This window comes from Babylonia areolata, chromosome 7 (genome assembly GCF_041734735.1).
Source record: "Babylonia areolata isolate BAREFJ2019XMU chromosome 7, ASM4173473v1, whole genome shotgun sequence".
NCBI lineage: Eukaryota > Metazoa > Mollusca > Gastropoda > Neogastropoda > Buccinidae > Babylonia > Babylonia areolata.
This window is the reverse complement of record NC_134882.1, coordinates 34079311-34104213: the sequence shown is the minus strand read 5'-3', so window position 1 is coordinate 34104213 and position 24903 is coordinate 34079311. Positions and strand designations below refer to the sequence as shown.

The 24903-nt window shown below is 40.6% G+C and overlaps 1 protein-coding gene across 11 annotated transcripts in view; it reads left to right on the top strand.

Moving 5' to 3' along the window:
* The window catches only part of LOC143283983 (uncharacterized), a 63221-nt gene extending 48896 nt beyond the window's left edge, over positions 1 to 14325 (top strand). For 10 of the 11 annotated variants that reach the window (XM_076590477.1, XM_076590479.1, XM_076590478.1 and 7 more), the window contains 4 exons: positions 2048 to 2161; positions 6594 to 6707; positions 8841 to 8954; positions 9988 to 14325. In XM_076590477.1, the coding sequence (XP_076446592.1) occupies positions 2048 to 2161; positions 6594 to 6707; positions 8841 to 8954; positions 9988 to 10016 (371 nt within the window). In that variant the 3' untranslated portion in view covers positions 10017 to 14325. The remainder of the gene's footprint in view (positions 1 to 2047; positions 2162 to 6593; positions 6708 to 8840; positions 8955 to 9987) is intronic. The other variant, XM_076590487.1, reaches the window with a different exon arrangement.
* The last annotated feature ends 10578 nt before the right edge of the window (positions 14326 to 24903 follow it).

Genomic DNA, 24903 nt, shown 5'->3' with positions numbered 1-24903 from the left:
TATAATGTTCAACGTTGAAGAGGTTTGGAAGTTTTGGGGCGGATGCCGCAACTGGTAACAAGAATGGCATTTTGTTTAGTTTATGAGATGAATTATAGAAATTGTATTGTTGTTAGTCAGCATGTAAAAGTCCTCATTGTTTAGGCTTTGGCCTTGCTTTGCATTCATGTCTCTCTCTGTGTCTTTCACTCTTTTGCAGAAATGTCTGCTTACACACACACACACACACACACACACACACACACACACACACACACTCATGCTTGCACGCACGCACACACGCACGCACGCATGCACTCTCTCTCTCTCTCTCTGAGAGAGTGAGCAGAGTGGAGCTATCAGGATATATCACATTCATAATGATAACAACAATGATAATAGAGATGATGATAATGATGGCACTTTCATGTAGCGCTTTCAAACATCTCTTAAGTCTAACTGCTTTGCTATAATGCACCAGTCAGACACAGACCACGCAAAAACACACAAACATACGGATGTACATGTAAAACATTTTGAGCTCTGTTTGGAAAAAAAGTGCATAATTATTATTATGGAAGAAACATGTGGATTGATAGAAGACACGGTAAGGAATGGAGTGTTCTAATCATGCAGAGGCTGGTGGAAAAGGAATGTTTTTAGATTAGTTTTTAGTATGTTTTAGATTAGTTTTAAAAAATTTAATTGGGGACTGAGCATGATATTAATCATCAGTGGAGACAGCCATTGTTGATTGACATTTACAGTTACCAGTGTTGTGCTTAAAAAAACATTTGATGGATGTTATAATGTGATGATCCATGTATCGGATATTAATTGTTCTTTGTCCATTTCTTTTGTGTTGCTATGAATTTTTGTTGAACATTGGAAGTTACGTTTGAAATTGGGAAAGTGTTGCTGATAGATTTTTTTTTTTTTTTTTTTTTTAATTAAATTTTTTTTTTTATTGACACAGTCGTTTTTTTTTTTTTTTTTTTTTTTTTTCACAGATTGCTGTTTATTTACTTGAAGTGTTTTTTTTTTTTTCTGTATTAAAATGTCACTTGTGAGTTGCTATATCTACTTTTGTTGTCACTGTCAAAACATTTGCAGTCACTGTTTTACTGTTGAGTTATTATACTTACAGTTGTCACTGTTATTACTACATTTGTAATCCCTACTAATATGAGTTGTCATTAATACATTTGTAGTTTTACTCACTGTTATACTGATTTGTTACTACTACATTTGTAGTCATTATCATCACTACATTGTAGTCAGTGTCGTCACTACATTTGTAGTGGGTATTTTGCTGTGGAGTTATTACTACATTTGTAGTCATTAGGGTCACTACATTTGTAGTCACTCATACTTTAAGTTGTCATTTCTACACTTGTATTCACTACTGTACTTTAGTTTTCATGACTACATTTGTAGTCATTACCATCACTACATTTGAAGTCACTGTGTACCTTGTGTATGGAGAGAATTACCACTCTTTAGTAATTTGTTAATCATTTGATCTCCTGGCCTCATCGTTTATTAATTTCAAGTTGAAAAACCACTGAGGCAACCATGTGTTTGTTCTGTATTGTCCATGTGTTCTGTGTGGCTTGTTCAGGATTAAAGAGGCTATGTCAGTCTTGAATAAAAGCTGATTTGTGTTTGCACATTTCTTCTGTCATTGCTGCTGTGTGCACATGTCAAATGATAGGTATAAGGACAGGCCCGGCACTTCCTTTTTTGGGGAAGTGTCTGGGTTTGTTCCGATGTACCTTTTATTTACCTGTGTGCTAGCTGAAATGGTAGCGTAAGACTTGAAGTTGTGTACCTTGTGTATGGAGAGAGTTACCACTCTTTACTATTTGTTTATCATTTGATCTCTTGGCCTCATCATTTATTTATTTTGTTGTTGTTGTTTTCATAGTGTGATGTGACATTGTGCACTGTGCTGACTCATCATCACTACACACAAACTCCTATAATGGCCAGAGCTTGTGTGCAGAGCACAACACACACACACACACACACACGCACACGGTTTCATCAAGAGTTTTGATGTTTTCAGAAATAACTCACGAAAAAACTGAGGTTGAACTCCGAGAACGCATTGGATCGTTTAGCAAGGGTTCTCTGTATCACATCGAGCCGGTCGAAAAGACTGTCCTTCCTACTGAAGAGGGTACAGCAACAGTTGGTGCTCTCAACTGTTTGGTTTTTGTGTTTTTTTTGCCTGAAGGGTTTAGCTTCCAAGATTTCCTTATTCACATTGGCTCCACCTTCCCCCACTCCACCCCATGATATACCCTATCCCCCCACCCATTTCCATGATGCACCCCCCACGGCCCCAGTCCGTCTCACCACACCCCCCCCACCCCTCCCAAGCCCCATTTTCCTTTCCTTTACCCCTTACCAAGCACTTATCAAGGATGGTCACCCATGCTGAAGGGAGATGATTATGTATGCATGATGCGCCCCGAGATTCCTTTACTGTTGCAAAAAGGTTAGCAATGCCTCACCGGCGTGTGTGAGTGTGTGTGTGAGAGAGAGAGAGAGAGAGTGTGTGTGTGTGTTGTATGTTTGAATGTGTGTATGGCTCCCCCATCTGTCCTGTCTCCATACATTTTGTTGTTGTTGCCATTCCGTAGTAGTAGTACAGTTGAGTTTTAAGACCTAGTGACTAGTGCTCTTGGAAGCCAAGTTGTTCAGGGTTTGGGTCTCGTTACCATTTTGTCATACAGCTTTGATTGTGCGTTTGAAAACAAGACAGTGTTTTACATATTGAAGAAGGTTCTGTACCTGGACAAAAATATGATTGCGCGCGCGCACACACACAAACACACACACACACACACACACACACACACACACACACAGCCACACACACTTTAAAAAAATCTTACAATGTCAATTCCTACATGGTATCTGTTTTTCATTTTTGTTTTGTATTTATTGAAAAACAACAAATGTTAATGCCAATGGAAGGATAAGGAAACGAAATGCACAGTGTTTAATCTCCTTCAAAGTGTCATATCAGATCTCGAAAAAAGTGCTTTGGAAGCCAGTTTGTAACCCCCCCCCCCCCTCCACCCCCTCGCCTCAAGCCCCCATCTCCACCCCACTCCCCAGAAGAGGTGCTTTAGAATGAAAGTTCTACATAACGCTTACCTAGTTCTTAATAATGCTTGGTCAATGATACTGGCAAAGTGTGCGTATTATCATCCACAGGACTTTTGTATTCAGCTGTCAGGTTTTTTTGTTTATCAATTAATGCTTTGGGAATACTTCTACTCTGTTAGCAAAGTTTTGAAAAATTACTCTTTTTTTTTGTTGTTGTTGTTGTTGTGGGAAGAAACTGGATTGTTTTATAGCTTTTGCTTGAGAGATGACAAAGCGACTCACACATGTATTTTGAAGTCGTGTCACTCCTGCTTTGGATCATAATCATTATTACAGAATGGATTTCAGGGTCTGCTTGGTTTTGTTTCTGGTGACAAAATTTCACGGTTTGTTCTGATTTGGGACTTCTTCTGTTTTGATTTTCCACTTTGTCCCTCCACATCCCCACTTCCCTTGTTTCCGTGTGTGTGCGTGCGCGCAAGCGCGCATGTGTGTGTGTGTGTGTGCTATCTTGTTACTTTTAGCATTACACATCATACCTTATTGTTTCTTTTGTATTACTTTTTGCTGTTACTATAAAGTGCCCAGAGCGTTGGAAAGCGCTATATGAATTTCCATCATCATTATTGTTATGTGGAAAGCAGACTCTTCTGCACGTGAGAAAGAGCGTGAAGAAAATGTGTGTGCCTGTCCTTGACTCACTGAATCACCACTGCACTGTTGTTGCTTCCATAAGGTGATGTGTAGAGCTTGCACAAGATGCACTAACCCAGTAATCCAGCGACTCATCCTAGCGAACTTGTATATACTCTGTATGTGAATCTGCATTGTTTACAACGTATGAATGACACACTGTTGTATTTACTGTGTATGTGAATCTGCCTTGTTACAACATATGAATGACACATAGTTAGGCTTTGTCACAGTCTTGAAGTCACTTTGACTTGATAACAGATTTCAGAAGAAATCATTGATATTTTACATGTCATTTTTCCCTGAGCTATTCCATTGTTCATCATGAAATATCAAGGAATATAAGGCATGGTTTTGTGTGGTATGAAGAATGATTTTCCTGAGGAATGTTGTCTCTTTAGGTAAACCAGTGGAACCTTCAAGATGGCTTTTAGATGTGTGGATCAAATTGCTCAGCAGTAACAACCGCAGAATGGTTTTCTCTGAAGGAGTTTTTTGCATTTTGCCAGTCATTTTCTCTCTGTGTCTCACATAGAAAAGGCAGCATTTTATTTTGTCTTCACTGTCTGCCTCATCTTTATCCACACATTGCATTTTATTTTGTCTTCACTGTCTGCCTCATCTTTATCCACACATTGTCAGACTGCATTCTACAGGAAGTTAGTGCTTCATAATGCGTTCTTTATAGCATCTTCCCCTGCAGATCAGCTGAAAAGACTATTGTCTGCTTCAAGCAGTAAACAGAAAACTTTCCTCAGGCTCATTCAAACACTCGTCACCAATAAGTTGTGGTAAATGAAATATAAGTAAATGAATATCGGGTACATCCTCCACCCACCCCCTTTCCTTTTCAGGCATTTGGATCAGTTCTTTGATGTGTGGCTGTTTGATTTTGCTTCAAACTGTGGAGGAGGAGGAGTTGAATTGTTAATGAAAATTTTTATTGTTTTTCCTGTTGTATTTTTTTGTTTGTTTCGCTTTGTAATCATTTCTAGTTGGACAAACTTGTGCGAACATTGTTATCGATGCAGTTTAGGGTGAATATGACTGACAGTGATTATTTTTGTTTTTAATGTTTATCAGTATCTTAGTTCACCAGTGAAAAAAAAAAAAAAAAAAAAAAAAAAAAAAAAGATTTGCAGAATGTCCACATGGTGTAACTAGGAGTCTTCTTCTTCTGCGTTCACTCGTATGCACACGAGTGGGCTTTTACGTGTATGACCGTTTTTACCCTGCCATGTAGGCAGCCATACTCCGTTTTCGGGGGTGTGCATGCTGGGTATGTTCTTGTTTCCATAACCCACCGAACGCTGACATGGATTACAGGATCTTTAACGTGCGTATTTGATCTTCTGCTTGCATATACGCACGAAGGGGGTTCAGGCACTAGCAGGTCTGCACATATGTTGACCTGGGAGATCGTAAAAATCTCCACCCTTTACCCACCAGGCGCCGTCACAGTGATTCGAACCCGGGACCCTCAGATTGACAGTCCAACGCTTTAACCACTCGGCTATTGCGCCCGTCTGTAACTAGGAGTGTTCCCCAGAAGTATTTTTCTGTTGGAAAAGTGTTAGCCCAGAGTGTTGCCTCTTGTAATTGTCAGTGTTTGATGGAAGTATCAGACATGTATCAGACACTGCACTGAGTATGCTCTGTCTCTCTCTCTCTCTTAGTTTGTGCCAAGACCTTTCTCCAATGTATAGCTATTACAAAAAGCATGCTGCAGATTTAGACAGCTTCTGTCATCATTGAAACGACTGATGATGAATGTTTTATTCTGTAAGCAGTCTGTGTGGGTGTGCCTTAGAGGATTGTCTAAATCTTACTGAATGAAACTGGCAGTACATCAGTCGTGAATAATTGGTCATACAGTGAGTCCAAGGAGAATATCATGTCTAGAATATTTTTGTTGCCTTGCGTCTGTAAAGCGTTGTATGGTCAGAATGCTGATTTTGGTTTTTGTGTTGCAACTTTTGTACAACACTGAGCTTTTGATGTCGCTGCTTTGATTACATTTAGTGTTGTTGCTGTTGGCTGGGGGAGGAGGTATGACTGTCTTGCTGTTTTTCACCTCCTGCTCACTGATTCAGAGGAAAAGAGAAAATTTCACAGCATGTCTTGGACTTTTGATAAACTGAAAAGTATACTGATTTGTTTTTTGTTGGGTCAGTACAGAGGAAAGTGATTATCAAAAGTGGAAAGATGTTTTCAAGCATATGGGAGTAAGCATCACAATCAGCTTTTATTGTTGGTTCAACTTTATTCAAGGTTTACAAGACACACAAACAGATTCCCACATGCATATCAAAAGTCAGTAAACAAAACAAGATGGGCGTTAGAATCGGCAAAGGTTTTTGCGACACGCACACACACCCATCCTCACACACAAATAACCAATAAACAAAATGGGTTTGTGGTGGTGCATGTGTGTGTTTCAAAGCGTAACATGTGAGTTGGCTTAGAGTTGTGTGTGTTAAAGTGTCATGTGTGTGTAGGTTGACAGGTGTGTGTCCGTGTTATTTGTGTGTAGGTTGAGTGGTGTGTGTCAAAGTGTTATTTGTGTGTAGGTTGACAGGTGTGTGTCAAAGTGTTTTATGTGTTGTGGGTTGAGAGTTATGTGTCAAAAGCGTCACATGTGTGTGGGTTGAGAGTTTTGTGTGTCAAAGTGTTACATGTGTACAGGTTGAGAGTCGTGCATGTCAAAGTGTCACATGTGTGTGGTTTGAGAGTTGTGTGTGTCAAAAGTGTTGCACTTGGCCCTGTGGCCCTGTTGATGAAGTGTGTGGGTTGGTGTTCAGACATCGGCAAGGAGAAGACGGAGGCGGAGCTGCGCAAGTCCATAGGGGAGTTTGACAAGCACAACCTGAAGCACCAAGAGGTGGACGAAAAGAACCCCCTGCCCTCGACTGATGGTGAGTACACCCACATTCTTCTTCTTCCACTTCTCCCTCAACTCTGTGGAGAGACTTAGGGGTGCCACACAGAACTGTTCACCAGTTTCCTCCAGGTCTGTTGACAACCAACATTATTGTATCATATTTTATTACTGTATTGTATTACTCTTTTTGTTACAACAGATTTCTGTGTCCAAATCAGGCTGCTCTCCCCAAGGATAGCGCGTCACTACATTGTGAGCACCTCCCATTTTTTTGTTGTATTTTATTCTGCCTGCAATTTAATTTGTTTCCTATGGAAGTGGATTTTTCTACAGAATTTTGCCAGTGACAAACTGTTTGTCGCCGTGGGTTCTTTTACGTACGCTTAGTGCATGCTGCACATGGGACTTCGGTTTATTATCATATCCGAATGACTAGTGTCCAGACCACCACTCAAGGTCTAGTGGAAGGGAAGAAAATACTGGTGACTATGGGACTGAAACCAGTGCCCTCAGATTCTCTTGGTTCTGAGCCGGATGAGTTGCCTTTAGACCATCACTCCACGTCTACTTCTCCCTCAACTCTGTGGAGAGTCGTTGGGGTGCCACACAGAAGAACTGTTCTCCAGATTCCTCCAGGTCTGATGGCAACCAACATTACTGATGTGTTGTGTGGTGTGGTATTTACTTTTCATCACAACAGATTTCGCTGTGTGAAATTCAGGCTGCTGTCTTTAGGGGGAGAGCTTGTCGCCACAGTGCAGCGCACTCCCCTCTTAGTGCTCTAAGAAATTGTCTTCAGTCATGGATATGTGTGATGGGACATTAAACAAACTTCCTCCTTGTCTTTCTTCACACGAATATTTTTGCTCCTTCAGTTTTTTAAAGAAATAAATGAGGACATAATGCTAAATGATACAGATACAGTGCATCACATTAGAATGAAACTTGGAAAAAAAAAAAAAAAAAAAAAAAAAAAAAGAGAGAAAGAGAGAGAGAAATGATATGACATGCATAGGCTACATTTTTTTAGTCACTGTCCAACATATGTGCTTCATCTGAACTTCACAGAATATTATGAACTTTCAAGGACACGGTGAATTAATGCACTATGATCTGTCATTTTTGCAGCAAGCACCAGCATGATTAGCATTGTAATAATAATAGTAATAATAATAATGTACATTTATGTAGCGCCCTTTCTCTCTAAGAGCTCAGGAAGCTATTCATGAAAGAAAAATATTACAAGTTACATAAAACATTCATGACCACTCTTTCTCAAAAACCCCTCCCCCCTCACCCCCTCCACTCACACTCTCCCTTTCCCACTCTACATACATCCAAAGTGAGCTGACATGGTGGTGTTGGAGAACAAGGAAGCTGAGAGTACTTTTAGATAGGTTTTAAAAAGATGAGTTTTTCGTGATGAGCAAAAAGCAGAAATAGAATCAGATGCACGAATATGATGAAGGTTGTTCCAGATGTGAGGAGCAGCAAAGAAAAAAGAACGTTCACCATAGGTTCTTGTATTGACACGAGGAAGTTTCAAAAGGTAACAGAGGAAGAGCGGAGATTTGTTGTGGGAGTGTAAACACTGATAAGGTGAGAAAGATATGTAGGTCCTGCAGAGTTGATCTTTCCCATTTTCTGTCTTTTTCTCTTTTCATTGCAGTCAGTTGTTTGACAAGAATGGCAAAGAGAAACAAAGTAACAACAACAGCGGTAAATGACAGGCAAACTGAGAAAAAAAAGAAAAAAAAAAGGAAAGAAGCAAAGAAATGAACAAACACACAAATGAATGAATGAAGGAACACAGCAAACTAAGGGCACTTTGTGTTGTCAAGTCTGCTACAACATCCTCTGTTCCTCTTCTGTTGAAGGTTCCAGTCCAGATTTGTGTGGGGATTTTGATCATCTGCTGTGTGCTGTCTTTTGATATGTATGATTCTGATCATGTTGTGTGCATGTGCTGTTTGTGTGTTTTTTTCTTTCCTATGAACTGTTTCATTTTGCATCCAGGAGGAACCTTCATGTCTTGAATTACAGTGTAAACATACAACTAGAAGTTATGTGGTGTACAGTGTCTTTCCGGATGTGTACAGTTTGTCTTTACTGATGTGTATTGATTATTTCCAGTGTTTCCTGTACAGTAGTGTGGTTTGTTGTGCAGCCATAGCAGCGGAGAAGAAAGAGGAGGAATTCAGACACTCCATTGAGGGGTTCAAACGCACCAGCCTCAAGAAGGCAGAAACTGAAGTCAAAAACCCTCTCCCTACCAAAGACGGTGCGTACTATTGTGTTAAAAAGAAAAAAAAAGAAGATATATTGAAAAACCTGTTTGCCTGGTTGGAAAACATTTTACAGAATGGATAGTTACTGTGTGCATGTTCACAGCCTTTTAGAAAAATCTCCAAGTTTGACAAGTGAAAAAACATTTTACAGAATGGATAGTTACTCTGTGCATGTTCACAGTCTTTTAGAAAATCTCCAAGTTTGACAAGTGAAAAAACATTTTACAGAATGGATAGTTACTCTGTGCATGTTCACAGCCTTTTAGAAAAATCTCCAAGTTTGACAAGTGAAAAAACATTTTACAGAATGGATAGTTACTCTGTGCATGTTCACAGCCTTTTAGAAAAATCTCCAAGTTTGACAAGTGAAAAAACATTTTACCCACTGTACCAGTGATGATGTGTAAAGAAGATTGTTGATTGTCATGGCAAAACGTTTTCTTGAGGCAAATGTTAAGTCACAGTTTTCTTGCCTCTGACTGAATTTGATGTGTTTCTAGAATGGAATACACTGAGTAGTGTTCCATGAACTGCTGGATTAAATCATCTGGCGTTCTGTGGTGTTTTACTTCTGTCTTCTCTCTTCTGTGTTATCTTGCATGGCCGTTTCGTTTGTCTTGAACTTCAGGTCTCTCTGATTATTGAAGATAACTGTTTGGGGGAAAGCTTATGTACTCCTGTCATTTCATGTTTTGGTTTCTTGGTGTGCACAGTTACTAAAATGTTCTCACAGTTTAAATTGATTCTGTAGCGTTTTCTTGATTGGTCGTGTGAATGGTCATTTGTGTTGTGAATCAGAATTGTGGATGATGAATACTTTGTTTTCTTTGTATTTATCACGTTTCGGCTGACAAACACTTTGTTTTCCTTGCATGTATACATTATGTATTGTTCCAAGATGAACTCGTGTTTTGTCTGATGATGAACACTTTGTTTTCCTTGTATGTATACACGATGTATTGTTCTAAGATGGTTGAATTACACTTTACTATGTTTACTTTACAATTTGTTGTGCTCTGTTGACAGTGATTGACCAAGAGAAGTCGGGAAAGTAGGTGGTGTGGCGCCAGCTACCAAACAGTCAGGAGTGCTAGTGCTGATGCGGCCTCCATGCCTCAACGTCACACTGCAACTGTTACGCACACAGAGGCACGATCATGATCAGCTATGTCTTTGTGACTGATTTTTTTTCCGTTTGTACATAGTTCCTACATTTTATTCTTCTTTTTCTCGCTTGTGTGAGTAGTTTTCTAGTTCCTTTGCAAAGATTGATGAACATAGGCTGCCGTCTGAACAAGGAATTTCTTTTGCTTCTGGCAAGGTTGGCTTTTCTTCTGGTCCAAAGCCAGGAGTGATTTGTGCTGTTGATGGTTTGAATTATGGAAATGTACTGCTGTCAGAAGTGGGCTTTTGGTGAAATTTCTGTTCCAGTGACCATGTTGAATAGTTTGGGTATAGTGAGTCACATGACTGCCTATTTTAATATGCGTTATACAGCTGTCTTTTCTTGCTTAGAACAGCAGATATTTCTTTCTTTACTTTTTCTGATTAAAAAAATTATTTTTAACAGCTCCAAGCCTTTAAAAGTGCCATAAACCAAAAGTTCTTGGAGATAGGTGAATTTTTGTATCGTGATCCAATAGAAAACATTGCCATTGTATGTCAAAGAAATGCAATTTTGTTGCATTTGTTTTTGATACAGCATTCCGACAGTTATATCTACCATTTAAAGTGTAAGTGACTAGTACAAGGTCATGAATATTTACCATCTTCATCTACACACCTGGCATTTCATGGTTTCAGAAATTAGTTGCAGTTGAAATTACCCCAAATTGTGCAGACATTGACAAAGACCAAAAAAAAAAAAAAAAAAAAGGGGGGGGGGGGTGGAGAAGAAAAGAAGAACATTTCTTTAAACATGTGTTTCTCTTTGTGATCTGCTATGACAACAAATACAAAAGAACATTTTTGTCTTAGAATGCAAATTGATTGGGAAAAAGAAACCTGCTGGTTTTGATTATAATTATTATTTTGTTTTTGAAGAAGAAAGTTTTTCTGTATGTTTTTTCTGCTGTGTTTGATTATCGTTCGAAGCTGTTGCTGCCAGTTCAGTCTGTGACATGTGACAGTCATGTCATGATCTGTCGGTGGCATATTGTCAACACTTTGTACCCAATCAGTGCAGCTGCACTGCAGTTTCTATGGACCAGCCCCCACATCAGCTGAATGCACTGTACCCCATCAGTGCAGATGCACCGCAGTTTCTGTGGACTAGCCCCAACAGCTGAATGCACTGTATCCGATCAGTGCAGCTGCACTGCAGTTTCTGTGGACCAGCCCCCACAACAACTGAATGCACTGTAACACATCAGTGCAGCTGCACTGCAGTTTCTGTGGACCAGCCCCCCCAACAGCTGAATGCACTGTCAAAGACATACTTCATACACAAAGCTCACACATCATCAGAAAAAGTCAAAACCCTTTGAAAATCTGGCAAACAACATAATTTATAGGCTTAAGCCAACAAGTTTAAAACACTGAGTGAATATATAAGCGGAACTGAAAGTGCCCGTTGCATTACAGAAATAACAACTCAGTTCAAGGGAATCAGTTGGGTACTATGGATAAATAACTATTTAGGGTACAAGGTGTGAGATCTGTGGTATCAGTATAAACTCCGGGTCCTGTTGTGTACGTCAGTGGAGAAGGACTTGGAACAGTATCCCGGCATGCATGAAAGCATTCAGCATGGATGCAGTCAGTACAAGATCATAGCTCCGAAAGAGGAGAAAAGTAAGTTCCAGTGATCCACTTTTGTAAATGATTGAAAGATCAAGTTTTTTGTGTGTGTGCTGAAAGGGAAGGGACTGCAAGTGAAATGAAAACCTTACTGCTGCATTGGAGGATTCCTGATTTGCTGCTCGTTGTGAATGTGATTTATGACATGGTATTACTGATTCAAGAAACCGTCTATAGGTGAGCTAGGGAAAGAGTCTACTCTCACACTTGCTGAATAAACACAAATTTGCTCATGTATTGTCATTGATTTTATGTAACATGTCATGTATTGGTGTATTCATACTTTGGTTTAAGTCTTCAGTAAGGTGACAGGATGCTGAATATTTTAATGTCTTGGTTTATTATTTGTGTAATTTTTGTTTTCTAGATATGAAACTATGTTCAGGTACTCATTCAGATGAGCGATGTTCATACGTTATCTTTATCATGGGTGCTAGTGGCCATTATTTTATGAACTGGCATGGTTTTTCTCTTTATTTCTTCCTCTTTTACCTGGCTTTGAACTTGCCCTCAAATTCTTTTGCCCACATGCATTTGCATGCTGTTAGCCACATGTGAGTACACAAACATGTTCAGACATGCACAAGTACCCAGATAAAAACAAACCCATTTGAAATATGCATGCACAACACACATGTAAACTTGCATATACATACTTGCATTTGTGAACTCTTATGCATACCTGTACATTGAACAGAGGTGTTTGTGCAAAACTACTAGTATGATGGCACACATTCACCAAACACAGGTGTTTGCATGGATGTATATTCATGCACATGCATATGTGCAGCACATATCCTCCAGGAACAAAAGAAATGGATGAGCGCAGAATAGCCTGTGTTCATGCACATGCACTCACAACACACACATACACACACACACACACACACACACACCTTGTTTATGGACCAGATATTTTGTAGAAATGATAGAGAATATGTTTATAGGAGGAATAGTACTCTTTTAAAAGTATTAAAATAATTCACATGTGTTCACGAAGGTAGATATTATTGAAAGTTGTAAAACAGTGTGGCTTTTTTTTTATGTGTGTGTGTGTTTTTTTTGTTTTTTTTTTTTAGCCGTGCCTTACAGGTCTCCTGATGATCAAAGGAAATCAGCAGCAGCCACTTATGTTGCCTTGTAGGATCTTGTAGTCTGTTGCCATTTCACAAAATGAACTGATAACATTTTACACATTATAAACTGCCTTGGGACCAGTGCTGTTATTGTTGGTGTTTTTTAATACTTTTTTTTAATGGATGGGTGGGTAAATGGCCCTTTGCGGTCGACTAGGCTATAAGCAACATGAATTGATTTGGATGATTGGGTTGATAATCTGTTTAATGATTCATTTGTTGGGGTTTTTTTTTTTTTTTTTTTCAGTAACAGCCTGTTGATTAATTGATTTATTGATTTTTGTTTCAAAAAAAAAAAAAAAAAATTGATTACACTTTTTAGTCACATATCCATTCTCTGTCAATATGAAAATAATTTCTTAATTCTGGAGAGTAAATTTGGGCCTTATTTTATTCTTTATTCATTTATTGATTTTTTTTTTCAAACATGAGAAACAGCTGTTTTGTGCAAGAACATGGCAGTCTATGATGAAGACAAACTGCAGCATTTATTGTTTTTTCATGATTTTATATTATCACTGGAAAACCAGCCTCCCATATCTCCATGGATGTTTTGTTGGTCCAAAACATTTTTTGTTGTTTCTGTCTTTTTACAGTTAGGTGCTCTCTCCACCTTTCTATGATTTTGCTTTCAGTGCAATTGTTGTTTTTTTTTATTTATTTATTTTTTTTATACAAGACTTCATTTGTGTTTATGCTTTGTGGTTGTTTGCTTTATTATTTTTTCTTGTTTTTTCTCTCTGATTGCTCTGTTGATAAATTTTGCCATTGATGAAAATGTCAATTGCTTAAGGAATAATCGGAAAGTTCAGTATTATTTATTAGCATTAATTGAAAACAAATGTTTAATTTGTAAATAATCATTCCGCTCCTTTCTCTCTCTCCTGTATTCTATTTTCAAGACTTTATAGATAAATATAAAATTAAAAGTGATTAAATTAAGAACAAATACATACCACTGTTCTTTAAAAAAAATTTTTAACATTTGGAATATAAAATCAAGAATCTTCATTAGATCTTTCTTTATTCAGAGTAGCACATATGGGTCAGTCAACACCACCTTGAAACTGGAAGTGATTTAAAAAGAATCAGTCATGTGAAAACGAAAGTCCAACATACATCAGTATTTCTTGAGAGAAACAGTGGTACTTTTTATGACCCAGTCCAGATTGTTGGAAGGAATGCAGTTATCTGTCCCAGAAAACGGTATCATGGATACTACAGGCTATCAAGCGCATTGGAATTTTTAAAGAATGTGCTGCTGTTTTGTAAATCCATAATTTTATTGTCTAAACCACTAAAAAACAAAAAACAAAAATAAAGATAAGCTAAGTCATTTACCTTTTCATTTTGCTGCTTACTTGCTTGTGGCTAGTATTAAGCCTTGTATTCTTAATTGTTGTATCTGAATAAATGCATTATTCTTTTCTTTGAATGTTTTTGTGTCAAGTGGGAAGGAATATGGTTGTATGATCATGTACTGCTGAAGTGCACCACGCAAGTAGTACCAGAAACGTTTTACTTCTTATTGATAGGAATACACTGTGTGTGTGTGTGTGTGTGTGTGTAGCTGGAATGTGGGAGGAGTCCATACATGGCCTTCATCTTGATGACTTAAAAAAGATTCAGCAGTTTGCTTCATCACATAGTAAGAAAATAACAAATGTTACAAAAATGATATGCATTGGACTGATTTGAGCCTTAAATAAAATCAGTTATTGCTCACAGTCCTATCCATCAGTCCAAACTGTATCGAAACTGGCCTGAAGACTTGTGGCAAAAATACTGAATGTTCAGTTAAACACTCTGCGGACAAGACAGCAAAGGGGAAGGAAAAGTGATGAACAACTACACACTCTGATATTGCACTCATCTGGAAAATATGGCATTGTTGTTCCATGTTTCGCCCCCAAAATGGTCTGCCATTTACAGATGCTGTTTCCTTTAGTTTCCACTCATGGAATAGTGTGCTGGTATTTCCTACATTTCACATGACAGTTTCATTTCTGCACTGATTGTAGTGTTACATTTGCTCTGTCAGTTTCCTTGAAATTCGTGAAAACATTTCAGACAAATACACAAGAGTTTGTTTCATGAAATATTAGGGTCAAGAATCTCAACTTCAGTTTCAGTACTGAAATATTTGTATTTCTTTTTATCACAACAGATTTCTCTGTGTGAAATTCGGGCTGCTCTTCCCAGGGAGAGCACGTTGCTACACTACGGCGCCACCCATTTTTTGGTATTTTTTCCTGTATGCAATTTTATTTGTTTTTCCTATCCAGTGGATTTTTCTACAGAATTTTGCCAGGAACAACCCTTTCCTGCCGTGGGTTCTTTTATGTGTGCTAATTTCATGCTGCACACAGGACCTCAGTTTATTGTCTCATCCGAATGACTAGCATCCAGACCACCATTCGGGGTCTAGTGGAGGGGGAGAAAATATCGGCGGCTGAGCCGTGATTCGAACCAGCACGCTTAGATTCTCTCACTTCCTAGGCGGATGAATTACCTCTAGGCCATCACTCCACCGATATGTGACTAATGTGTTGGATGATGGAGCACCATTAGTACAGGCTGTGTTCTCACCAATCACAGAAGGCAGAAAACTGATATGAACTGAAGTGTTGAAGACATGGGAAGATTAGTGTCATCAGTCGAACAAAAGAACTGTTATGCTAATGATCTGAGACTGAGATAGGTTAAAACACAGATCTTGTACATTGAAATAATGATCACTTCGGCAGGCTTGTGTATGAATTAATAAAATGCACACACACACACAACACACGCACGCACGCGCACACACACACACAGAGTAAAATCCAGAAAATGTAGCTCAAGTCATTCACAGGGAGAAACAAAATGAAAGGAAACAAAATTTTATTTAAGAAATTAAGATGAACAAACTGCATGCTTTTTCCCAGCCATCCCCGGTGATATTAGAAAAGAAAGTAATGGGGGAATAATGTGCACATGGAAAATAAACATAAAAAGGAATATAAGAAAAAACCAAAATGAGACACTTAACAACACATGAGAGAGAGTGGAAAAATAACAACACACACACACACGGGGGGCGCACCAAAACTGCTGAAGATAGAATATCTGTTGATTAACTTTGGTGGTTGGACAAACCAGTATTTTAAATGTGGAGGGGGGCGGGGGGGATCCCCATGCATTCCTCTCGACGACTCGATACATAGGTAAAGGACGGCCATTCCTGCACGCCTTGATGTTTTTCGATTTGACCAGTTACGTCCCTTGGCAAACGCAGACGACTTTTCATGCCAAACTCTGTGAGCCATGTGAAATCCAAACACGCAGTTGTTTTTGATTAAAAAAAAGAAAAGAAAAAAAAGAAAAAAAAAGTTGAATGTATGAAAATTAAACAGATTTTTTAAATTGTGCATACTTTCATTTTGCTACCGTGACTGTGTTGTGAAGAGCAATGGAGATGAAAATCAAAGCTGAGGCAGAAACTGAAGGGAACTGGGAGTGGACGTCGATAGAAACTGGCCAGATGAAAGAGAGGGGCTGAGGAGGACGGGAAGATTAGGAAAGTTCTAACACCTGTTCCCTGCCGAAATCAAAGATAAAACTGAAAGCTCTGTTGTAATTAAAACACAGGATGAACAACATAAATTTTTCCAATCTCCCAGGTCAACATATGTGCAGACCTCAGTGCTAGTGCCTGAACCTCCTTCGTGTGTATACGCTCGCAGAAGATCAAATACGCACGTTAAAGATCCTGTAATCCATGTCAGTGTTCGGTGGATTATGGAGACACGAAAATACCCAGCATGCATGAACCACGACAGAGTCATCGGCAAGTCGATGTTGGTCATGTAACGGACAGAAGAAGAAGGAGAAAGCTGGGTTGTCACTGAGTAATTCGGTGTCTGTCAGTGTGCGGACAACTTTTGGGACTCGGAAAGCTCTAGTTGTGACTAAAACACTGTTTGTGGACAACCTAAAGGAGAAAGCTCCGTCGTGATTAAAGCGCAGTGTGGACAGCTGATGCAAACGAAAGGAGAAAGCTCAGTTGTGATAAAAGCACAGTGTGGACAACATAAAAGAGAAAGCTCAGTGCGGACAACTCGTCCACGGTCAGTGAAAGAGAAAGCTCAAGTTGGAATTAAAGCGCAGTGTCGACTACATAAAAGAGAAAGCTCAGCAGTGTGATCAGATTGCAGTGTGATCAACATACGACAGAAAACTCAGCTGTAATTAAAGTGCAGTGTTGACAACATAAAAGAGAAAGCTCAGCTGTAATTAAAGCGCAGCGTTGACAACGTAAAAGAGAAAGCTCAGCTGTAATTAAAGCGCAACGTTGACAACATAAAAGAGAAAGCTCAGCTGTAATTAAAGCGCAGTGTTGACAACTTAAAACTGATAGAAAGCTCAATTGTTATTAAAGTGCAGCGTTGACAACTGACAGTAAATTAAAGGAGAAAGCTCAGCTTAATCAAAAGTGCAGTGTTGACAACGTAAGAGGAAGCTTAGCTGTAAATCAGAGTGCAGGCGGTGTGGACGAAGTAAAGGGGGAAGGTCCGTTGCAACTCAAAGCGCAGTGTGGACAACGTCGAAACGCAGCGCTTTATACAGGTTTCAAATCATCAAAAACATGCCTGACCAAATCAACACTCGAACTTCGAGACAGGACGCTGGGCTGTGGAGGTAAGGTAAGTGTGCAATTCAAAATTGCTTGTTGTTGTTGTGATGGTGGTGGTGGTGGTGGTGGTGGTTGTGTGTGTGTGTGTGTGTGTGTGTGTGTGTGTGTGTCCCCCCCCCCCCCCCGAAGTTGAAGAGGGGAGACTATTGCTTGTGTTCTTGTCTATATATAATTATATAAGATTTGTCTCCCTTGTGCGATCCAATTCGCCGCGCATTTTCATTAACTTTTAGTTTTATTCATTATCATTCTTTGATGCAGATAGCGATTTTATGGGCACGAACATCACATGTGTTCTTATTTATGTGTAATCATGTAAGATTTGTTTCCTTTGTGCGATACTAGTCGCCGCGGTTGTTCGTTGAGTTTTATTCATGATCATTCTTTCAAGCGAATGAGCTATTTTTATGGGTACGAGCATCACATCCATTTTGTCTGAGATTCTCACACACGCAAGAAGCATCTCTTAAGTAAAAGAGGGGTCGTGGTGGCGGTAGGAGAGCCCTTCACCCCGTCTCCCATGCTGGACACCTCCCAAGCGGCACACAAGATAAATCCTTCAATTCAGTCAAGCCCTTTCCGTGGCACCGTCCACACAAGAAGCGTCTCTTTACAAGTGACTCAGCAGTAGTGCAGGGCCTTCACCGGTGTGTGGCCTCCTGGCGATCCAACATCGTCGATAGTTCCCTGTGGACTCCTGACGGTGGGCCACTGAACGACATACGGCGAACCCGGCCCAGTCAAGTTGCGGCCCAATTGGGTGATTTGGAACTATGAGCGGGTGTGGGAGTGATGCCGCTGAAACGGCAAGCAAGTACCAAAAGAAAGAAAGAAGGAAAGAAAGAAAGAAGAAGAAGAAGAAAAAAAGAACGAAAAAAGAAAAGAAAAGAGGTGGTGGTGGGTTGGGTGGGAAGGGAGGCTGCGTGGGGCCCCAATCTCTCCTCCCTTGCTCATCATTGCCCCACACAGGCCTGTATCAAGAGTAATCCTTCATAATCCAAGCCGTTCCCTTTCATTGCGCCGTTTTACTTTCACTCCCTGGTTTCAGTGCGCGCTGGAAGTATTGAGTTGATGACTTGTTGGCTGACGGACGATCTAACAAGGCCACGTTGTTCGGGGCTGGGGTCTTGGTTCGCTGCAGGTTGCGTTGTTCCAGGGGTCAGTCTCGAGTCGCTGAACGGACTAAGATGGGGTTTATAGCCGAACTGAGAGTTGTGTTTTTAGTTTAAACAAACCCTGAACCAACTGGTAGTGCAACATTTTTTTCTTAGCAAATGTATGTGCAAACTCGTAGTTCATCCCCCAACCCCATCCCCCCCCCGACCTCCCAGCCTTATGAAAACCTTGAATGCATGGATTGGGTTCTCTTTGTTACCCCATGCTCTCTCTTTCTCTTTCTCCTCGCACACACACACACACACACACACACACACACACAGATAGATAGAAGAAACACAAGGGGGACAGCATGTGATAGATGGAGTCTCCCGTCGGTCCGACGGATGAGTAGGCAGGCAGGCTTATCTGTCGGTGTGTGTCCTTATATGGGAGAAGAGGCCGATTCTGGATGCGCAGCACTTCCCACAGGTGTTGCAAGGGAAAACATCTCCAGAAACTGAGCACTGTTTCCTTCGCTCACGCTTCTCCTTAACGGCCAGCGTTCTCTTGTTTTCAAACGTCTTTATGCCACTAGAGCACAGCATCCTCCAGCGAGAGCGGTCAAGGGCATCATTTTCCCAGGAGGCGATGTCTATGTCACAGGCTTTGAGGTTTGTCTTCAGGGTGTCCTTGAAGCACTTGCAGGGTCTTCCAAGTTCGCGGTGGCCTTCCTTCAGCTGGCCATACAAGAGCATCTTCGGGATCCTGCTGTCTATTATGCGGACAACGTGTCCTGTCCAGCGTAGCTGGCACTGGATCAGCAGGCTCTCGATGCTGGGCAGGCCACTCCTTTCTAGGACCTGGAGGTTGGAGACCCTGTCTTGTCACTTTATGCCGAGGATCTTTCGTAGGCATCTTTGGTGAAACTGCTCAAGTTGTTGAATGTGACGGCGATACATCGTCCATGTTTCACAGCAGTACAACAAGGTGGTCAGCACAACAGCTTTGTAGGTTTTGATTTTGGTGCTGAGCCTGACGCCTTTGTTGTTCCACAGCCTGTTGTTTTAGTCTGCCAAAGGCGGAGCTGGCCTTGGCGATGCGCAGCGTCACTTCTGCATCAAGGGCTCCGTTGCTGCATCGGGTGCTGCCCAGGTTGCAAAACCTGTCGACTGACTTGATTTCTGTGTCATCGATCTTGATTGCAGGTGGGGGCGAAGCACTGGCGTTCTGTGAGCTAGTTGGTTGGTACATGGACTCGGTCTTGCTGAGGCTGATACATGTGATAATTCACCACTAAAATACCAGTTCTTTGTCACGGGAAAGTGAACCCCAGAGCTAGCTGCCAGGAACACCCCGTTAAGACATTTCACGGCTCACTGACCGGCAGCGACCCGTGACGGGGGGATCGTGCACAGCCGTGACGGGAGGGAGGGCCGTTTGAATCTGGGAGGGGGAAAAATAAACATCAGCGGGAGGGTAGCTGAAAAGTACAGCTGCCTTTTTTCTTTTCTTTTTCTTTTTCACTCCCGCGGACAGACTGAAAGCGATGGGCGTTTTGACGTGGCTCCCGTGTGTGCATCGTCGGGTATTGGTGTGTAGCGGTGACCTCGGAGTTTGAATCTGGGAAAAGAGAGTTCCTGTACCCCTCCCTTCTTTCAGCAAAAACCCTACACCATACAGGGGGCTGTGTACACCCTGAATATAGGGTACGTGTTTTCAGTCTCCTCAGCCAGTTTTCCACCCAAGGTTTTGAATCTCTCTCTCTCTCTCTTTCTCTTTCATTTCCTGCGTCATTCCCTGTCTGAGTCAGTTCTACCTTGAAACCTCAATGTTGTGTTCTGAATAATACATGGCGTACACTCCCCCCCCCCCTTTTTTTCTTTTTTGACTCACTTGTGTAAATAAAGTGAGTCTATGTTTTAACCCGGTGTTCGGTTGTGTGTGTGTGTGTGTGTGTGTGTGTGTGTGTGTGTCCGTGGTAAACTTTAACATTGACATTTTCTCTACAAATACTTTGTCAGTTGACACCAAATTAGGCATAAAAATAGAAAAAACTCAGTTCTTTCCAGTCATCTTGTTTAAAACAATATTGCACCTCTGGGATGGGCACAAAAAATAAATAATGAAGCCTAATTATATGCAAACTGCATTTACTGTTATATTTATATTTTTTGTATTCTCTAAACTTGGCACTTTGATCTGATATTCTGACCCAACAACAAGAGCAGTCATTATTATCATTTTTTGTTCAAACAGGAACTTCTTTTGCTAAGCATGGAAGTTTTATTTATTTTGCAAACGTTTTGGTGCAGGTAGTAAAAACGGGAAATTACTCTAATTAATGCTAGGGGACTTAATTTGCTTTACACTGATCTTTCTCATCTTAAACATTACATTTTGAAATTATACTCAATACATAAAAAGCTTGTGTGTTTTACTCTCAGTCACAAGTGAGTCTTGAAGGCCTTGCCTCTCTTGTTTTTTGTGTGTTTTTTTTGTGGGGTGCACTGATTGAGAAGTCCGTGGGTGTGGTGGTGAGGTTACAGTCATTTTTTGGTTGGATGTGAATTGGAGGCTGACGCGGCAGGGATGTCAGTGACTCAATGTGGTGTTTTTGCTATGGATGTATTTTGCAAAGACAGAAAATTATAGCGTGCGCTTCACCGATACATACAGCATTTATTCTTCATATCATTTTCTAACATAAGAGAAAGTGTGAGCATCACTGTGGTTTAACATCTCATTTGGTTTTGCTGCAGTTGATATTGACCGCGTTGTCATATGCATAAAAGAAAAAGAAAATGCGATCTTAGTTCACGATAATGAACGCTCCTTTGCTTTTAAAACTGCAAAGTTGATATCTTTGTTGACTTGTTCCGTAGCACCTCAACTAAAACGCCAATAAGCAGATCGAAACCTTTAAAAATGATTTTTATTGGATTCTTATGCCCTTTCTCTCAGCCCCTCTTCTCCACCCTCTCCTTTCCGTCCCACCCCTTTCTCTCCCTGTTGTCCCCTTCATTCTCTCTCTTTTGAACGTTATCTCGTGCCAGTGTACGATCCTTTGACGGATCATACATTTACAGGCATAAACTAAGCCACCCGTGTATAATACACCGCAAAAGAGTCGACATTTCACAAGTGAAACCTATTTTCATTTTCCGCGATTGATTTGGGAGGCTCGGATAAGCATTACCTCAACTAAAACGCCAATAAGCAAAACGAAACCTTTTAAAATTATTTTTATTGGTATTATATATTTTCAGAAAACATATATCTAGTAGTTTTTAAAGCTTTCTCTTTTACAGCAAAACACACATGATGGGTGCGGGTTAGCACCTGTTAAACAGAAAGAACAGAAAGTGTAAAAGGGACGAGGACAACACAGTTTATGGCGAGCGAGCAAGCAGCGCAAACAAGTTGCCGTCCCTTGTTCCAGAACCTCCCTTCCCATTGACCAAGGTACCGGAGGGCAAGAACGGTAAAATCTTAGAGTCCGCTCCGTGAAAGAGGAGGATGAAAGGCTGCAGAAATGATCACTGAGGCAGAAGATACACACGATCATTTTCTGTTCGCTTCATTCCCCTCGTTTCATGCTCTGCCCTTCCCATCCTTTTGCCCTCGTCCACAGCCTCGCTAATGTTTTCACAGCCTTTGTGAAGTCATAGCGGCGGAATGTCACTGCTCTGTAGGCGTTCGACACTGACCTGATGCCAACAAAACGGGTAAGGGGGTGAGGGGTGGGGATGGGGAGTAAGTACCTGCGGTTCGGGGGCGTACCCCTATAGGTGTCGTTTGTCAAGGCGGGTTCAGAAATCACCGGGTGCATGACTCGAGTGACGTTTAATGTCGTTATACGCAGGGGATGCTTTGTGCGTGTTCAGTGGTGTGTGTGTGTGTGTGTGTGTGTGTGTGTGTGTGCAAGTGCGCGCGTGCGTTTCTCGTTTTGTTTCTCTGCACTTTTTTTTTTTTACCTGCATGCAAGGTGACAATATTTCATTTAATCATTTACCACAGAATGACCCATTTAAAATTCGTATTCAGGTGTGTTTGTCCCTTTGGCCAAGTTCAAACACGTGGTCCATTGAAAACTCAAGGGCGTGAATGAGGTGCCATGTCACAAATGACCAAGTTAATAGCGTTGTTACGGGCCTTTGCTCTTGTAGCAGGCTACCAAATTAAAATTTGAACATTGTAGTTTGCGTTTTATCTTGCTCAAAGTGACACTCTTTGTGCGTTGATCTAAATCCAAGTGACCTATTGGAAAATCATGCGGCGAGAGTAAGTGTTCCTTTGCTTCAGCAAGGTACCCGTTTTGGAAGTCAGGGGCACGAACAGATATAAAATTCGTCTTTGTGAAGAGTCGGCCACACACACACACACACACACACACACACACACACACATATATATATACATATATATATATATATATATATAGAGAGAGAGAGAGAGAGAGAGAGAGAGAGAGGAGGAGGAGGAGGCGGAGGAGGAGGTGGACGAGTTGTTGATAATAAACCATCTCACACATCTTTTCGCTTCATATTTTACTGGAAAGGGAGCGTCTTATATGTAAAGCATCATAGTCCTTAAGTCAGGCAGAATGGGTTTCTTCCTCTGAAAAACCTGAAGGCGAAAGACACATGAATAATTATTGGCATACGTGTTTGCTTTCTGTTTATACCGTTTTCATTATTTTCGGACCACATGAAATCGTATCGGTGCCGTTTGTTTATTGACACAGAAGGACATTTCTCGTGCTTGAATATTTTAGGCCTTGCAACACCCCCCAAAATCAACAACAAATAAACAAACAACAACAACAAACAAACAAAACAATCAGACAAACAAACAACCCCCAAAGCATTAAAAAACCAAACCAAACAAAAAAACAAAACCACCCCACCCCAAGAAGCCAACCCCCATCCACCCAAAACAGAAAGAAAGGTGTACATGTGTATGTTAATTTCCCTGAATGCTATCTCTGCCATTTATTTATGAATGCTTGGGACGACATCTCTCACGGTGAAATATTTGAGACAAAGGAACCAACATTAGTGATAACGGTTTTATTTATTTATTTATCTATCTATTTATGTATTTATATATCTATATATCATGTATACATACATATGGGATTTAAATTAATTAAATCGAAAACAGAAAAGAATTTGAGAAAGGGAAAAGAAAACTATGAAAGGCAGAAAAGACAAAAGTGAACACATAGCTGTCATTTCACAGTGCAAATGTTAACTGCATACTCAACATTTTTTTGTTCTTGTGAGTGAACGTTTTTAATGCGTCAGACATTTTTTTTTGTCTTGCACGTCTCTTAATCACATACTCTCGTACAGAAAAACAAACAAACAAAAACAACAACCCACTGTTGAACGGAGGTCACCACACGTTGCCTTAGGCTCGTTTGCATAAGGAAACACACACACACACACACACACACGCACACACACCCCGAAAGTTACCGTGAAAAGCGTGATTTTCAACGTAAAACTGAATCCACAAGGATGCGAAACAAAATTTGATGGCGGCGATTCATGTTTATATGTTCTGACGTATTTTGATCAATGGACGTCTTTGAATAGATCAGCGCCTGTAAAACTGTATCGAAAGTGAAAATCCACACCCAAGTGCCATCTCTGAGCAATATTCTTTATGTACCCCCCTCTAACGCCTTAAGAGGGGATACAGACTGTGGCAGATAATGGTGCCGATCGTGTCGATCATTCCACTTCACCTGCTCTGCTCACAAACGTGGCAGTTGAAAGCGACAAGGCAGCGACAATTAACGAAGAATAAAACGTCAGATTGCCGTCGGAACGGTGGGTTTACGACACACACGTAACGACACGCAAACAAAGCCATCATGCCTAAGATCTGATGCCATAAAAAGGCTGAAGTGGCGAGAAACAAGGACAAGCACACCAGATGACACACATTCATTCATTCAGGTTGTCCAGCTGCTGTTTATTTTCGTGTTTACCCCCCCCCCCCCCCCTGGCTCCCCTATATCATGTAAATTCAGTTCATTGCTTTATGTACCACAGGCACAAAGTAATCTAGTCATTTGATTTAAGAAAGGCTTTTCTTTCTGTCTGTCTTTTCATGGCCCATACAGTTTACTGATTTGTTTTGTCTTACTGAAGGTTTGGGGTGCACGGATAGATGGTACTGGCACATTGAAAAAACAAAAACAAAACCGAACTAAACATTTTTATC